The sequence below is a fragment of the Merops nubicus genome, unplaced genomic scaffold, assembly GCF_000691845.1.
Source record: "Merops nubicus isolate BGI_N331 unplaced genomic scaffold, ASM69184v1 scaffold12568, whole genome shotgun sequence".
NCBI lineage: Eukaryota > Metazoa > Chordata > Aves > Coraciiformes > Meropidae > Merops > Merops nubicus.
This window is the reverse complement of record NW_008625160.1, coordinates 5,242-23,121: the sequence shown is the minus strand read 5'-3', so window position 1 is coordinate 23,121 and position 17,880 is coordinate 5,242. Positions and strand designations below refer to the sequence as shown.

The 17,880-nt window shown below is 39.8% G+C and overlaps 1 protein-coding gene across 1 annotated transcript; it reads right to left on the bottom strand.

Moving 5' to 3' along the window:
* Window positions 1-4,911: 4,911 nt before the first annotated feature.
* On the bottom strand, window positions 4,912-14,652 carry LOC103778021 (asporin-like; the record flags this gene model as incomplete). The annotated part of the gene is made up of 3 exons (XM_008945590.1): window positions 4,912-5,359; window positions 8,613-9,514; window positions 14,508-14,652. Coding segments are annotated over 3 exons (1,495 nt in total), but the record flags the coding sequence as incomplete, so codon positions are not given.
* Window positions 14,653-17,880: the final 3,228 nt, after the last annotated feature.

Below are 17,880 nucleotides of genomic sequence, written 5' to 3'. Positions count from 1 at the left end.
TCCGCCGCGGGGCTGCACACCCTGGCTGGCAGCCTGCCACAAAACCTGCAGCTCCCAGGCTTTAGCCACCTTGGCTCGTGACGGCTCACAGATCCGAAGAGACAGCTCCTGCTGCCCACGGAATATAACAGCAAGAGCTAACAGGCTGTTTTAGCCATCGGGCCGGGCTGAACTGTAGAATCACTTTGGTTGGAAAAGCCCTCTTAAGATCATCGAGTCCAATTACCCCTACTCTACCAAGTCCACCTCTAAGCCGTATCCCCAAGAACCACATCTACCCAGATTTTAAACACATCCAGGGATGGCAACTCAACCACCTCCCTGGGCAGCATGTTCCAGTGCCTGACAACCCTTTCAGTGAAGAAATTCTTCCTAATGTCCAGACAATCCCCTGGAGCAGCTTGAGGCCATCCCCTCTTGTTCTGTAACTAGTTACTTGTGAAAAGAGACCAGAGCCTACCTCTCTAAAATGTACTTTCAGGTAGGTGTAGAGAGCGATAAGGTCCCCCCTCGGCATCCTCTTCTTCAGACTAAATAGCCCCAGTTCCCTCATCCGCTCCTCAGAAGACTTGTTCTCTAGGCCCTTCACCAGCTTAGTTCCTCTTCTTTGGACCTGCCTCAGTACCTCAATGTCCTTCTTGCAACGAGGTGCCCAAAACTGAACACAGTACTCAAGGTGTGACCTCACTAATGCCAAGTACAGAGGGAGAATCACCTCCCTGGTCCTGCTTGCCACACTATTTCTCATACAAGCAAGGATGCCATTGGCCTTCTTGACCACCTGGGCACACTAGTGACCCATAGTCAGCCACCTTTCAATCAGTACACCCAGGTTCCTTTCCTCCAAGCAGCTTTCCAGCCACTCGTCCCCAAGCCCGTAGCGCTGCAGGAGGTTGAAATGACACGGAGATACTTCAAGTAGTCTATTAAAAGAATCTGCCAATATAAAATTGAATAGGAAAATTCTGTATGATGAAAATCTTTTCCTAGCTGAGAAGATAACTACTTCTAATACAGGCTGACATTAGTGAGCAAAAATAACACTGTAAAACCACAAGGAAGGCTTGCATTGTTCTATAAATATGTAAATATTTAGCTCCCAAAAATTTGCGTAGCCGATGATACGTTAAAAAGTTTAAAGAAAAATGAACTTGACTCTTTGTAGTCCAGTTGCATGGCTTTACGTGTTAGGTGCCTAAGGAACCAAAGTCTCAGCTGCATTTGCGTAGGTGACATAACCAAATAGCTGCACTCTGACACCTGGTGGAATAGCCTCTGTCAATGTGATTACTCAGTCACTGAATGCCAACAGAAGATAAAGAATAATAGAAACTGTTTGCTTTGAAAAGTAATTTGCTGGTGTTATTAATTCTCAGTTATCGGATGCGATTTATGAACTGCCAGGAAACCCCTTAGATCGCTGCTTGCAAGTCACTGGTTTTAGTGGTCTCAGTAACTGAATTTTATTTAGTTTTCAAACACTTTGGGAACTGCTTGATAAAATCTGTACACACATCAGAGTTGATGCATATACCACAAAGTCCTTTTTTTTCCTCCAAAAGTCTGGAAGGTTCCTGCCAGTGAACTGATGTGACTTGCAGCGTGTAATCCCACTTGGAGTACACCTAACCCAAAAGTATACGCCCAGCATCTTCAGCTATATTGTAGTCAATTAGCTATTTAGCTACCAAAATAAACTCACAGAAACATCACCTCACTTGATCTTATCCTAATATTTCCCAGAGGCAGAGATCTGCCCCTGGGAAATGGCCTTCAAGGAGAAGGGAGCTGAGCAGAGCTGGCAGATCTTTAAGGACGCTTTCTACAGAGCACAAGAGCTCTCCATCCTCAGGGGTAAGAAATAGGGCCAGGAAGGCAAGAGACCGACATGAATGAGTCGAGACCTGCTGATCAAACTAAAGGGCAAGAAGGAACTGCAGAAGCAATGGAAGCAGGGCCGGATATCCTGGGAAGAGTGTAGGGACACTGCCCCGTTCTGTAGGGATGGGGTCAGGAAGGCCAAGGTGCAGCTGGAGCTAAACTTGGCAAGGGATGCAAAAACTAAGAAGGGCTTCTACAGGTATGTCAACCAGAAAAGGAAGGTCAAAGAAAGTGTAATCCCCTGTTGAGCAAGACTGGCAAGCTGGTAACAACAGACCAAGAGAAGGCTGAGGTACTCAACAACTTTGTGCCTCAGTCTTCACTGGCAACCTCTCTTCTCACGCCTCCTGAGTCAATGGAGATGAGGTGAGGACTGGGGGAGCAATGTCACTCACACTGTAAGAGATCAGGTTCATGACCACCTGAGGAATCTGACCATAGGCCTAAGTCTATGGGACCTGATGAGGTGCTGCTGTGGTTTAGACCCAGGCAAGAACCGGACACCACGTGGCCACTCGCTCACCTCCCCCACCCCCTGAACAGGAAGGAGATAAGGGAGAAAAATACAAAACCCAGTAGGTTGAGTTAAGGAGAATTTAATACAACAATGCAAAGGGAGAAATAAACAGCAGTAATGACAATAATAATAATGAAACATTATATAAAGCAAGTGATACAAAGGACAGATCACATTAGCTCCAAACAGAAACACGCGCCATGACCCAGGGACCCTTTCCCGAAAAAAGGCACCTAGCCTGGCCCACCCCTGGCCCTTATGTCACAGGCAGGACATCAGCATGGAATCCAATAACCTATCAGCTGGTTCAGTTGTCTGTCCTGGCTGTGCCCCCTCCCAACATCTGGCAAAAATTAACCCTATCCTAGCCGAACCAGGGCAGATGCATCACAGAACCCTGAGGGAATTGGCTGATGTAGTAGTCAAGCCACTCTCCATAATATTCGAAAAGTCATGGCAGTCAGGCGGAGTCTCTGGTGACTGGAAAGAAGGAAACATTGCACCCATTTTAAAAAATGGTAGAAAGGAAGACCCTGGGAACTACTGACCTGTCAGCCTCACCTCTGTGCCTGACAAGGTCATGGAAGAGGTCCTCCTTCCTAGAAACTATGCTAAGGGACGCTGAGGACAGGGAGGTGATTCAAGACAGCCAGCATGGCTTCACTAAGGGCAAGCCCTGCCTAACCAACCTAGTGGCCTTCTATGATGAAGTGACTATATCAGTGGAAAAGGGAAGAGATGTGGACATCATCCATCTGTAAAGCCTTTGACACGGTCCCCCACAACTTCCTTGTCTCTAAATTGAAAATATATGGATTTGATGGGTGGACTGATCAGCAGATAAGGTATTGGCTGGATGGTCACATCCAGAGGGTAGTAGTCAATGACTTGATGTGCAAATGGAGACTGGTGAGAGGTAGCGTGCCTCAGTGGTCCATACTGGGACCAGTGCTGCTTAATATCTTCTTCAATGGTATAGATGGTGGGATCAAGTGCATCCTCAGCAAGTGAGCAGATGACACCAAGCTGAGTGGTGCAGTTGACATGCCAGAGGGATGGGATGTCATCCAGAGGGACCTGGACAAGCTTAAGAAATGGGTCCATGTGGGCCTCATGGGGTTCAACAAGGCCAAGTGCAAGGTTCTGCAGATGGATTGAGGCAGTACTTGGTATCAAAACAGGCTGAGGGATGATGTGATTGAGAGCAGCTCTGCCAAGAAGGACTTGGGGGTACTGGTGGATGAAAAGCTGAACATGAGCCAGAAATGTGCACTTGCAGCCCAGAAGGCCAATTTTATCCTGGGCTGCACCAAAAGCAATGTGGCCAGCAGGTCAAGGGAGGTGATTCTCCCCCTCTACTCTGCTCTGGTGAGATCCCACCTGAAGAAAGGCTGAGTGTGCTGGGGTTATTCAGCCTGGAGAAGAGAAGGCTCTGGCGAGACCTTATTATGGCCTTCCAGTACTTAAAGGGGGCCTATAAGAAAGACGGGGACAATCTTTTTAGCAGGGCCTGTTGTGATAGTACAAGGGGTAATGGTTTTAAACTAAAAAAGTGGAGATTTAGACTAGATAGAAGGAAGAAATTTTTTACAATGAAGGTGGTGAAACACTGGCACAGGTGTAGATACCACATCCTTGGAAACATCCACAGTCAGGCTGGACAGGGATGTGGGCAACCTGATCTAGTTAAAGATGCCCCAGCTCCCTGCAGGGGAGGTGGACTGGATGATGTTTAAAGGTCCCTTCCAACTCAAACCATTCTATAATTCTATGATCTCTTTCCTGAGAATCTCCCTTCTTCTGTTTACAACTATAGATATCAGGTCAAGCCAACCCTAGTGTTCTCATTCCTCACTATTAATTATCTTTGGAACTAGTATTAAATCTCATTAACCAGGACACTGATTCTTCTTTTTGTTGCATTTGCTGCGATGAAGATGAGCCTTCTGTATTTTGCCTGGAGCTCAGCTAATTTTGTCTAACATTTAAAATAGTCTAAAATAAATACAAGGGGCAAATATTTCAGGAAAACTGAAGTTCATGTCTCAAAAGCAAGAATCTCGGAACAATCCTGAGAAATTTCCCACATCAGTGTAATTCTCCAGGCCTGAGAGTTTAAATGTGTTGAATGACAGAGTCCTAGTAATAGTATCTTGTGGTATTGCAGGATTTAATTTATAGGATTTATACTATATTTTTTATAGTAGAATGTTCTACTATAAAAAGGTCCATAGATGGTTACAGGCTGATTTTCTAAGAGATAGGAACTGTATTCTTACTTGCCTCAAACTACATAGTACTAATGGCATAGAAAACCTATTCTGAAAATTCTTTTCAGTTTACAATGGCATCCTAACTGTAGCCCTTCTCTCACCAGCTGGTGAGAGCCTCTTATAGTACAAATTCAAGAGGAAAAGCTAACGGCAGACCAGTCGGCTGATTGTTAGTAGAGACACTGGTGGCAGTGAGCAGCTCTAGACAACTTTAAAGTTCACCAGAGATTAACTATGGGGTTAATCTAACTCATAATCATAGTAATCGTCATCCGTGTTCACTCTGGCACTGGAGGCCTCCTCGGGTTTCATTGTCTTTCTGTCCTCTTTGCCTGTTTCCGCGGAAGACAGATTATCTTCACACTGTTGCACGATCTTTTTGGAAGACATCCAGCTTTCTCCTCTGCTTTCTGCCGGCGCTGCACACTGCCCTCCCCTGACATCCGTTCCTTTGGCCACCAGCGCCCTTCTGGTTCTGAAAAGCTCACATGTGCAGTTCCAGGGGTTTCCATCCAAGTACAGGTGACGGAGACGAGGTAAATACTCTACAACTTTGCGATCCAAGGCAGATATCTTGTTATTCCGTAAATTTAAAACCTGAAGCTGTTTCAAGTCCTTCAAATCATGTTCTCCAACATCCTCTATGTCATTTCCCTTTAGATCCAATCTAGCAAGGGTGTCGGGAAGTCTGAACAAAAATAAAACAACATAAAGGTGTTATGCTCGTCATATGGATTCTGTTTGTCAAAGTGGTATTTAGTGGTCAGTATGTGCCCAGGCATATCTGACATAATAAAATTAAACTTATCACTAATAAAAAAAATGAAATCTTCTGGAAAAAAAACCAGATGTGATCATGAAGTGTTCATACCATTTTTTTCTTTTTTTTTTTTTTTTTAAGTTGTAGGAACACTGTCTATGCACACTTTGTTTTTCCCAGATTATTGCAGTTCTGACCTGTATTGACTGTGCAACTGAACTAAACATCAGTCCTACTGTCCTGTACTATGAAGGAAGTTATATATTTCATTGAATATCAAGTGGAAAAATGCATTTTGTACTTTTCAATGCCAGAAGTATGCCAACAACCAAATTATTGCACCATGAAAGATAAAAAGTTTAGAGAAGTATGACAACACTTCTCCTTCAGGTACTTCTATATACAATTTCTTTTTTTAAGTTTTTTTATTCACAAAGACTATAATTTTTCTTCCATTTTGTTCTCTAGCTCTCATCAGATTCAAATATTAATCATCACAGAAGTAGTCCATCTGATGATATCCTGTTTAAGAAATCAGCAACAGGGCAAATAGAAGTGCTTTTTGATGGTCTTTTAAAATAGTGCTTTAAAGAATTAGAACTGTTTACCTTTAAAAGAAAAAAAAAGCTGATAGTATCTGGTTATGATACTAGACTGGTTAGGTACCATTGGTTTGATACATCCTACAAATCTGTGTGATAAGGCTGTTTTATTTCAAAAGTCTTGCTCATTTACGATCTTCTGATTTCCTCTTGTTCTTAGTGACAAGTGCTTAACAAAAAACAGTTAATTGGCATGGAACATTTTAAATAAAATTAATTTGAGTGTATTTTAAAAATAATTTTACTATAGTAGTATGCAAGATGATGAAATTAAGAGTCATGGTTAGAGATTTTAAGGAAACATATTCACTGAAACTCTCAGGGAAATTATAAATAATAGAGCTATTTAGACTAGAACAGCAATGTGCCACAACCAGTACAGGTTGCTGTGATAGTTTATCTCAGTGAGATACATCTGATCTCATTCTTAATTTGAGACACCTTTGCAAATTACTAAGAGGGTATATTGTGACCCTCACTGGGTGTTTTTTTGTGAAGCTGAGTTTGAACCCTGAGGCTGAAAGGTGGTTGCCAGCTTTGGGTACATCTCACAACTTCAGTGGGACTATTTCGAGAGTAGGGCAATTCTGTACTGTGCTGTATTTCCTGAGGGAGATCAGAATTTCATGTGTTGATATGGTGAATTACTCCACAAAATTTGATCTTACCCAACTCTTGTGACTGTAATAAATCTGTTTTGAAACCTAACCACAGATGGTGATTATAGTTGCTCAACATGACACTGTAGTGTCAGAAGAGTACTCTGGGGTAAAACCCTAAAGCCACTGATGTCAAAGGCAGTAGGCTATCACCTGAGATGTTTATCCAGACTGATTACAGCCTAAAGTCTGACCGGCAAGTCCTTAACCCTGTGAAAATTCTTATTATACCAATGTTAGACTTTAGCTTTATGGCTGCATTGTTTGACTACAGGCTCTGCGGATCTTGAGAAAACAATGGCACTGGAGAGCACGATGAGTGCTCCTGCTGCTGGCAGAGAAGCCATGCTCACTTGGGAGCTGACTGTGGCAGCCATGCTGTGCTGCTGCTGCTCCAGAGAGTGTCATCAGATTCTTCCCTGCATTCTCATCCTGCAAGATTTTACAAAGTGTAGGCTCTTCTCTACAAGTCCTGAAAATACTTGGACTTGTGGATTATTTTCTTCTCAGAAGAAAAAATTAAAAAGCTTTCTTTCTGCTCATTCCTGCCAAATAACTGCTAAGACCCTTTAACTGTGGCACATTAATTTTTAACCTTTGACACTGTTGACTGAGTTCTCAAATAAGTGTCAAAACCAATAGTTTTATTTCTGTATATCCATGTGTACCCGGTAAATTAAGTACATACATTTTACGTCTTGTCATTTCCCCCCCCTCTCTTACATTTACAGCCTCCCCTTGAAATCTGTATTCATTGCTGAGGTGAAAATAAAAGTCCCAAATATCTCCTTAAAAACTGTACTGTTTAAAGGCTAACAGAGAACTCCTTCCTGTGAATTCTCTTGACTGTGAAGGTTGTAAAATAAGATGGATTGGACAATGGTAAAGTAACTAGAAAGCATTAAACATTCCTGTCAAGCTAAACTGAAATCAAATATTTATATACCACTAAATCACTTTCTGATTATAAAGCTGCTTCCAAATAGATTCAAATGCTGAAGGACCTGATGCTAAATGAATTGAAATTTTACTGCATTATTTATTTGGGCTAGTTAAACCTGCCCACAAGCCATAAAAATAAAATTTAACAGTGCAGTTGTGTTAAAGAAGTTGATGTTAATGGAATTACTTTGCTATTCTTATGCCATCTTATTGCATAGCTTCTTGAAGTAAGAAAATTGCTATAAAGCAGCCTCCATTTGGCTTAATATGCTGTCTCTGATAATGGCCAAGACCAACACACAGATGAATGCGAGAGAACCTGTAAGCTGGGCATTAATGAATACAATATGCCCAAGGGATGTTTCTTCTCTGCTCCTTTGACTGGAATTTTGCTTACAGCCTGAAGCCAGAGAGCTTATATGCATTCCAAATACTTGGTAATGTGTGAATTTAATGAAGCTGGGAATGCTAATATCCACTGAAAAGGCACATTCTTTTTGACCAGACTCAGCTCCTGAAATCTTAATATTTTAACAATAATAAACCCAGTGTGGGTTGGTAGAAGCATCAGCTTTAAAACTGCTGCCTTTCCTTTTTATTGAATGCTCTATTAATTTTCTGTTATGGGGGGAGATAAATCTAAGCAGCAGCATAACTTCTCAGTAATAATACTGTTACATTTTCCTAGCAGATTCCTCTTATTCATGTGCTAATTAAACAAAGTATTCTCACTGGCAGGGAGAGATGTGAAATGTGTAGATTCACTGGGAGCCACAGATGTAATGAACTCTACCTCTGTGCTGGGACTACCAACAAGAGTGCTAATTAGTGCCAGTTATGGCAATGGGTCTATGGTATAGATACACTTCTACCATGACTGGGGCTGGAAACAAATCTTTTTCCATTTTGGCCCACATCCTCATAAAGTAAGGAAGGAGAGGTGACATCTGGGAACCAGCTGTCCTCAGATTCACTTGCCTCAGTGGAATAGAAATGAGGAGATTCTGTTCCAGTGCCAGATTCGAAAGCTGTGCACAGTGCTGAAGAGCTCCTGCCTCAAACATGCCAACAGCATTGTTGTCAAGAAACAAATGCTTGAGGTCTTGAAGCCCTTGGAAGTCCTGTGCTGTCACCCTTTGAATCAGGTTATTGCTGCAGTCAAGCTTCTGCAGTCTGCTGGGCAGCCGGGGTGGCATAGTGTGGAGCTGGTTCTTAGACAGCTCCAGTGTTGTTAGGTTAGAGAGAAGCTGGGCACCATCCACTGATGTCAGCTGATTTTCCGACAGGAAGAACTCAGATAGGTTTTCTAAGTGTTTCACGTCTTGAAGCCTTATTGTTTTAAGCTGGTTTTTCTCTAATTTTAGTGACAGCAGGGATTTAGGTAGGTCAAGGGGCACTTTTGTCAGAAAGTTGCCACTTAAGCTGAGAAACTGTAGATTTTGGAAAGATACAAAGAAGTTGGTTGGGAAGGAGTTCAGTTTATTATCAACCATGCTCAGATATTTCAGCCTTGGTAGCTGAACTGGTGCAGACACAGACTCCATCATGTTGCCATCCAGAATCAAACTTTGTAAATTGCAAAGGGAAGAAAATGCACCCGGAGGCAGAGTTGCAATCAAGTTGTTCCGAATATCAAGCACCCTTAGTTTCATCAAACCTTCAAAATCAGACGCATGCAGAGTGTCGATGGAGTTATCAGCAAGTTTTAATATTTCAAGGCCAGATGGGAGGAAGGTAGGTATTTGCTTTAGCTGATTTTTGTAGAGTTCCAGGGACTTCAAGGTGCTCAGAGCTTTGAAAGTGTTGTTTTCTATTGATTCTGTGCCACTGCATGACAGGACCAGCTCTTCAAGAGCTGACATTCTCCTGAAGTCAATAATCTTAAAGAGAAAAAAAAATATTTATGTGACAGTACACCATCTATTTATGCATCTCCTCATTGGTTATTTCTTCTGGATGCTCTGAAAATTGTTAGTATATATTGAGTAACTATATATTTAGAATGAGAAACCAAGAGAAATGGTAACGACAGAGGTGTTACTATAGGTACCTGTAGCTTGCCAGCTTTTACTTTCTCGTGCCAGTATTTAACATTTCTACAATTTTGTTAAGTCCATACTGTGTCTGGGTTTCAGCAAACACGTTTGAAGAAGGAATATACTTTTCATTTCTGCCTAGTAGAAAGGTTTTATAAAATCAAGAGCTCATATCACCAGTGGTAGGAATCTTTGAAGAAGGCAGATTGTTTGTTAACATTCACTGCACTCAGCAGAGCTTCCTGGAGCAGTTTTGAGTTCATCATACAGCCATTTCCATGTATCAGCAGTATTGTCACTGCAGCCTGTATTCCCCAGAGGACATACGTGTGGATATCATCACCTCTCCCTACTAGAAAGTTTTGGCAGCAAAAATAAAATCCCACACTTGTACTTCTTTTCTGCCCCCAGCCCTCCTTTCCTTTCCTTTCAAGTAAAAGCCTCACGTTAAAACAAAGAGCTCTAGATCAGCTCGGTCTCAAGATCACCTCTGTGGAACAGATTGCTTTTTCAGGAACTTAGTTTTTGTTAGTTGGTAATAAACAGATGCTTTGTGGTGGTAAATGGAACTTAGATGTTGTCTGTGACTACAATATACAGAGACATACTATTTGTTTCATTACTTTTCTGCTCTGTTGCAACCTGCTTGTTTACAAAGCTTGCCATCTTGTGTCTCAAGTTAAGAAGCAAATTAAAGTGAATCTGGCAGTTTCTGCCAAGCCAAGATACAAGGAAACATCCAACGAGGGTGAACCCAGGAGTTCTCTGAGCTCAGCTGCTTAAACAGGAGTTTTCTGAAATTATCAGAGATGCTGTCCATTGACCTAGGTGCTTGGTTTTTAAAAATCCATTTGTATGGGAAACACAGAAAGCTCAGAGCAAGATGAGCAGGCATTCTGCATGGGAGAGGTGGGAAGGAGTGTCCTCGTCCATTTTCCCCTCCCGTGTCCAATAAACATCTCAGGAGTATCACATCAGTAAGAAATGCTAAACTAACACTGTAGTCTTCATGCTATTTCCCCCAGGGCTTAGTAACTACTCGCACACTTTACCCTGACTGAGGAAAGCTATAAAGCATGTTCTACAGCACAACCTCTCATCCAGTCAGGAATCTATATGGAAGGCAATGCAAGTCCTTTTGCAGTGGAGACACTGGGCAGAAATTTTGTTCTATGATCCTGCTTGAATGAATTTTTCTGTCATACTCTTGCATGTGAAATCAGCTTATAAAGTTGACTGTTAAAAGATTCCTTCCAGCTTCATTTATCCAACTCCTATATGGTTTTGGGTTGTATCTCTTTACCTTAGCTATAAGCTCTGCATTTTAATTTCTGCAAAAATTAGAGCCCACAAAGGTGTGAAAGAGGAGTCCAATTTCATTTTGCTCTGCTGTACTTAGTTGTCACCACCTTATGATTACATTTATTCTGCTGTATAAAGTCATTTCCAAGCATTGCAAGATGTGATGCAGTTAGTGAGAAAGTCTGCTGATGTAGGTTTCTCCATTAATTACCTTTAAGTTCAATGAGGGAAAAAAACCTTGTATTCTCAACAGTAAATAACCAAATTGTCAAGTTTTTATTTCTTTTTCATAAATGCAGCTTTGTAATACATATATATATATATATATGTAACTACATAGCAATTACAGAATTGCATGCTCAGTTTTGGTCATGATTAGGAGGCTAATCTTGCAAAGCTTTATTGTGAGAAGTCCCATAGGAATATGTAAGGGATAAAACAATCTTAAGGAAACTGAAACAAATGTGAACCTTCAGAAGTGCAACATATTTTCTCCTTTAAGTTCAAAAGCAGTGTTTGCTGCTCACCTCAGTTGGTTGCTGTATGTTTCTAAGAGACTTAATTTTCATCTTATTAAGTGACAGAGAGCTACGTGAGGGTCAATATGCAAACATTCACTCTGTAATGATGTTAGACTTCTTAATGAGGTTTATGATAATTTCCATTTTCCAGCTATTTGGTATGCTTTGCTAGGCTTTGTGACCAGGCTGTTTTGAGACTTGAACATTTACCCATGCTGTTACAAACTATCCAGTCTTTCTAATATGAATCAAGGCACATTTGAAATCCTATCAGCTCTCTTTTTGCTACAAAGTAATGTTTTCTGCTTTAACTGGGCTATCTGTAAACTGACACTAATACAGTGTTACATGTAAAAAAGAAGATCTCCTGAACAGTTAAATAATTCTGTAATTTTTTAAAATGGCTCCTTTTATTGCTTCTGGAATTTTTGTGAATTGGGATATTTTATAAGCAGTTTCTTAAATCAGTCTCCTTGGGGGCCAGATAAACAATTTTCTTTTAGCAGATGAACTCTCACATATTAATGTAATTAGAAATAAATTAATATTAAAGTGAGAGTAATCAGGTTATACTTGGTCTTCAAAACAATGAAGAGGCAGAAAATATTTTAAAATATGCTTAAATTAATCTGGTTTTCTTATTATGAAGTCTGTTTATAAAAAACTCCAGTTTGTAGAAATACCAAAAGCAAAAATCCCAGACAGGATTTTCAGTAATGATCAACCCTTTCAGAACTAATAGAAAAATCAAACTGTGTAAAAAAGATCTACTTTTTTTCTTGTTTTTCTTCAAAACATTGTATGTAGCATACAAACATTTTCTTTTCTTTTTCATTTACTTATGATTTTAATAATAACCAATGCAAAATAATGCCAAAAAAGAATTGGTGCTTAGTTTGAAACAATATTTTGTTATTTTTCTGAGGCAGCTAATTGCCAAACCATACTATATGTGGATGCTTACATATAAAAGTCTGGTGGAGGTCAGCTGTGGGAAGTCTAGGCTTCCATTCAACTTCTTTTTGAAAATACATTATTTTTTCTAAAATTAAGTAAATGAAGTAATTAAAAACAAACAAACAAACAAAACCCAAAAAAAAACCAAACCAACAACAAAAATAACAACCCCCCAAAAAAACCCCAACCAACCAACCAAAGAAACCATCTCCCCTACAGAATTCTAAATTCTTTTAGCATTTCAGACAAATACTTTAGAAGCAGAAATCAAAACCTGTTTCTACAAGCCCTACACGTGCCAGTGGAATTCCTCAGCTGTGTAAAATTAAGCATATATATTTATGATGTCAAGACCTCAGAAGCATGGAAAGAGAAGTGAAAAATATGTTCAAAGACCCAGTCTAATCTTAAGGAAAGAATCTACATAACTACAGGCAGTTAGCCTGAAAGGACTTTTCTTTCAGTGCTGTCAGTAGCAGAAGTAAGGCATACTGATTGCTCAGTTGAATCAATGTATAAAGTTAAAAACTCTCTCCTTAGATGGTTTCATGCAACGCTTGTTTTGCACAGCCATCAAACATTTATTCCACTACTCTATTTAGTTACATCCAACATTTAAATGCTTTGTAAGACCTGTTTTTTGCTCCAGTCAGCATGTAAGGCCTCTTTACTGGTAACCGAGGAGAAGCTGACAGGTATGGGCAGCTAGCCCAAGGAAGGAAAAATGACTCATCTATCTTATCTTGGAAAGAAAATAATTGAGGGGGTTTGCACAGAAAATTTATTTCCTAATAAAGAACTCATTTGACAGATCTTTTGTTTAACTAGAGCACATCAATATACCTTAATCACACCAATGAACTTCGGCTCTTGTAGATATGGGAGCTAAACCAAGAAAACCAGAGATATCAGTAGTGGTTAAAAGAAGTAAACTCCTCCTCTGAGTTAAATTGTAAAATTACTGACTATTTATCAGTGGGCAACAGATGCTGCTCTAAGCTGCCTTCTAGCCTATTTCTTCCAATCCTGAGAGAAAACTCAGAGATGCATTTCAGAGCAGTTCAAGTTATATTCTTTGTAAGAGGACAAGCATAATTAAGAGCAAATGTATCTCTTTTGAAATCAAACATTTCTTATTATTTGCAGTAAAAAGGTACACAGCAAGCATGTATTATACAGGTGGTTGTATTTCCCTTGTGTCTATCTAAAGAAGCTGAGTTTATAGATATATATATATATAAACAGAGACATGAAACTAAACAAAACTAAACTAAAATAAAGAAAATAGAAGAAACTAAAAGTGAAAGAATTATTTATTTTTAGATAAATATATTTCAGGGTAGGAAACCCATTCCAGAATGCACTGCAAAATGAGCATAAACTGATCATGGTTTTAATAATGTGATCCAGTAACACCTCAAGAAACCCAGAATAAACTTTTTCATTAACATGGATAGCTGGCAGAGTCAATTAGAAGCTGCTACTGATAATATGGGTTATTAGATAGGTCTAGAATTGCTTTTACAAACATACTGTCCTCTCCCTTAGACACTTAACTTATGTACACCCTCTGCCGTTTCTAACAGCAGTTGTACCTGACACTTGCAACTCCAGAGGGGGGAAAAGAACTTCAATTCCATCCACTAGGGAAATGATTCTAGCTACATAAAACTTCTCCATTTACTGTGAAAAGTATTACATTGTAACAAAAGTAGAAAAAGCTTTTAACAAGTAAAAAAAATACTCTCCAAGTCTGATTATTTGACCATATAAAAAAAACAAGTCACTATTTGGCTCCTGGTTTGTAAATGACTAGTTTTTGACTTGCGTGCAAAGTACTATTGTGACAGCATGATCTGGTGCTCAGTGACTGCAGGATAATGGAAACACTATAGAAATATATCCTGAAAAAGTAAATAAAAATAGAACCAGCTTTTAATCAGGTTTTAAAACATGGAATAAGATTGTCCCTTCACTTGAAAGCCACCACCATCTGGGAAGCCCAGCTTTCAGTTACAGTGCACTACAGAAAGCACTTTTACTGGATTTTTTCCTACCTGGAGTTGCTTAATTTTGCTGTGACTTATGTAGAGTCTCCTGGTGGTAAAAGGAATCTCTCTGGGGACCTCTGTAGCTCTGTAGCATTGCACTGACTGGGCAGGGTCACAGCTGCATCTTCGTGGGCAGGTTGTACTTAGACCACTGTGAAAAGAAAAGATGACTAAAAGGGAAGATAAAAACATCTTCCAAAACAAAACAGGAGCTCTGAAATTGTCTCGGCAACATACAGCTTGAATTAAACACCGAAGTCCTTTTATACCATGAAATCTGATAAAAGGATATTATGACTGTGTATTCTAACCCAGTAGAAAAACAGCAAAAACAATACCGTAATTTGCCTGGGTTAAAATGTTGGCAGGCATTACAAAGAGTGAGAAACTTAAATAGTGATAAGGTGCCTCTACATTTGCAGGTATGTGAAATTAGTGTTATTTATTACCTGACATCTAATCTGCAAACATCCATATTATCTCCAGCTTCCTAGTTTTGTTAAATGTGACACCACAGAACTTGTGGAGAAAAGATAAAGAGCTATTTTATAGTGGAGCTGTAAAAGCTTTGTATGTTCTGTGACCCAGTACTAGAAACAGTAAAAACACAACTACAGCCAACACTGAAGCTTTTTCACTCTTCCTCTTGCATTATCCAGGAAAAAAAAAAAAAAAAAAAAAAGAAGGAAATAAACAACCCAAAACTCAGGCAGCTATTATTTTAAAGCTAAAACATTCTCTTCACTTTCTGAACATCTGTGATATAGCTGAGTGCTGCTGGTTGGCACTCATTTTTTTAAAGACTGGACAAAAATCTAAGATACCTATATCTGTGTCATTCCCATAAACCACAGCTTGAGTGTTCTTGTATTTGAAAATTAGAAATGTGAACTACTTGAAATCTTTTAGTATAAATCAAGTGGTAGATGATCAATAAGACATATTTACCCCATTACAGAGAACACTGAGGTTCCCCTCAGAATTTTTCTCTACTTATTGGTGCTTCTCTTGCATATCTACTGGCTGTGCCAGCTAGAGATGTAAAGTTTTGAAAGGCTTACAGTTTGGCTTATGATTCTTTTAGGAACTTCCAATGCATTGTTTTTTTCTTTTGTACTCAGCAATTTACAAGGTACAAAGCAGTGCACTTCGGAAAACTTTGTATTTTAGCACATACTGATGTGCTTTGCACTGTTACCAGCTTCCTTCCATCCTCTCTGTCCTATCTTCAGTAGTAGCTAATCTTATTCCTTGAATGCAGAACTAGGCCAGTTATTTTTCCAAGCAGAAGATGATGTCAAGTCGATTTGACAAATGGATAACTGAACTGGGGACAGTCCTCAGTGAGAATGCCTATTGGATGCAGCTGGGTTTACGCTCGACAATTGCCACATTGCCTCCTGGAGATCCTTCTGTCTTCCTTAATCCCCTATGCTGCAAGCACAGAACTGCAACTCAGCAGCTGCTAAACCAAACTGCAAGAGCAGAAACCTTTTCCTAAAGCGGCCTGTCAGAGTGGCATGCTTAACAAGCTATACAGAAAAAATTCTGCCTGACTTATGCCTTTGTGAACAACTGAGCAAAAATGACTGGGAGATCAGGATTAGCAACGGTGCTTTAAAACAAGCATTTTAATGTATCTTGAACTAGGGTCTAGCACCTGGTTTGTCATTTTCCTTTTTTTTTCCCTCCCTAAAAGAGTCAAAGTACCCACATAAAAGTGTAAAACCTTTCTGGGTACTGACAGCTACTTCTGGAATATTCCAGCACGCCCTGGAACAGTCTTTGATCCCATCATTCCACTGACTTGAGTTTAAATGCTAAAGTCACTAAGACAAAAACGCTCACGCTCTTATGTAGGAAGTTGTGTTCCTCAAAAATATCTTCAAAAAGCAGCTGCTTTTTGCACAAGGAGGGTCAAAGACACGCAGATCAAACCCCATACTTCTCAGTTTGGAGCTCTAGAGTACTGCAGTGTCTGTCTGAGAATCCATTTAAGTAAGAACCATACACTGCATCCTTCCTTGTTTTGTAAATTGTAAGTCACTCAGCTGATGTTAGAACTCACGGCTGTAGTTACGAGCTAATGCCACAATAAGGTGCAATGTTCTTGGCTCTTTGCATTTGTTTAGTAATATCTATGTTCTTGATCTTTTCAAACTAATAAAAAGTGCCATTGTTTTAATAGTTCTTTTAAAATAATAATAACAATAATGACTTCAGAATGATATTTATGCATAAATTTCTGATGTATGCTTTCAGCAGCTAGGTATTTTAAAGTGATAGTTATGAAAGATGATCCTATTAAATCTGTTTAGTACAAATTCTGACGTGTCCACCAGAACTGATGCCTTTGCTTTTGCCCAGAACTATAACCTGTGGGGGTTTTATTGATTCTAGGAGACCTGATGGCGACAGAACCGACAGCCACAGGACTGTGTGAGCATAGGCTTAGTGGGAAGACGTGAGCTACACACACACAAAAAAAGGGTGAACAAACATTCCAGGATCTCTATTGTGGAAGCAGCACTGCTGGCCCATGAGTTGGACAGCTTTGCAGGGGGATGTTAAGAAAGTCAATCACTGGTGGCCATTTCCTGCCAGCTGTATTTATGCAAACCCTCCACACCTTTTGGTGGGGATTCCTTCACGGGGCTAATGGTGTGATACTCCCCTCTGTCAATTCTCTGTCAGGAAGAATGAATGATAGTACCCATAACCTGCCTGCATGAGAAGTCCCAGGGACATTCTATACAGTGTGTGCTTTGGCCAAAGGTAAACATTTCAGATCAAAAACCGCTACACCCGAAGTCTGTGTTGGACTTTTGTGTTGTCAGCATTTAATATGGACATCAGTTATAGAGCATCATAGCCAAGTGGCAAAATACATTTGGACAAATTTGTAGAAAACATAAGCTTGACTTGATGTAAGTTAGATGATCTTTTAGGACTGCTGATTTTATTTCACATCTGAAGGAGGGCTCATAAAGGACTGTAAAGTTTGTGGTTTTTTTCCAAATATATCAGTTAGTCTAATAAAATTATAATCTTTTTGTACAAGCTTCGCCTCACACAAGATTTCAGCATCTACAGTACGGGTGCTTGGGCCTTTCCTTTCCTTTTGTTTGTTTGTTTGGGTTTTTTTTGAGGCTTGACAAAAGCACACATATGTGTGTCAAGACATAATTTTTAACCTAAGTTTATATTTAGAAAATCACATAAAAGTAAGATGACATTAAAATTAGAAGAATGAATTTGCAAAACTCTAGTTACAGAGGACTTAGAAATGTCTGAGTTAAGACAGCCTGTAAAACCTGAAGGCTCTCCAGAGTGGATCGGGCTGCTAAGGGAAATAATCATAAAAATTTTGTGATGTACA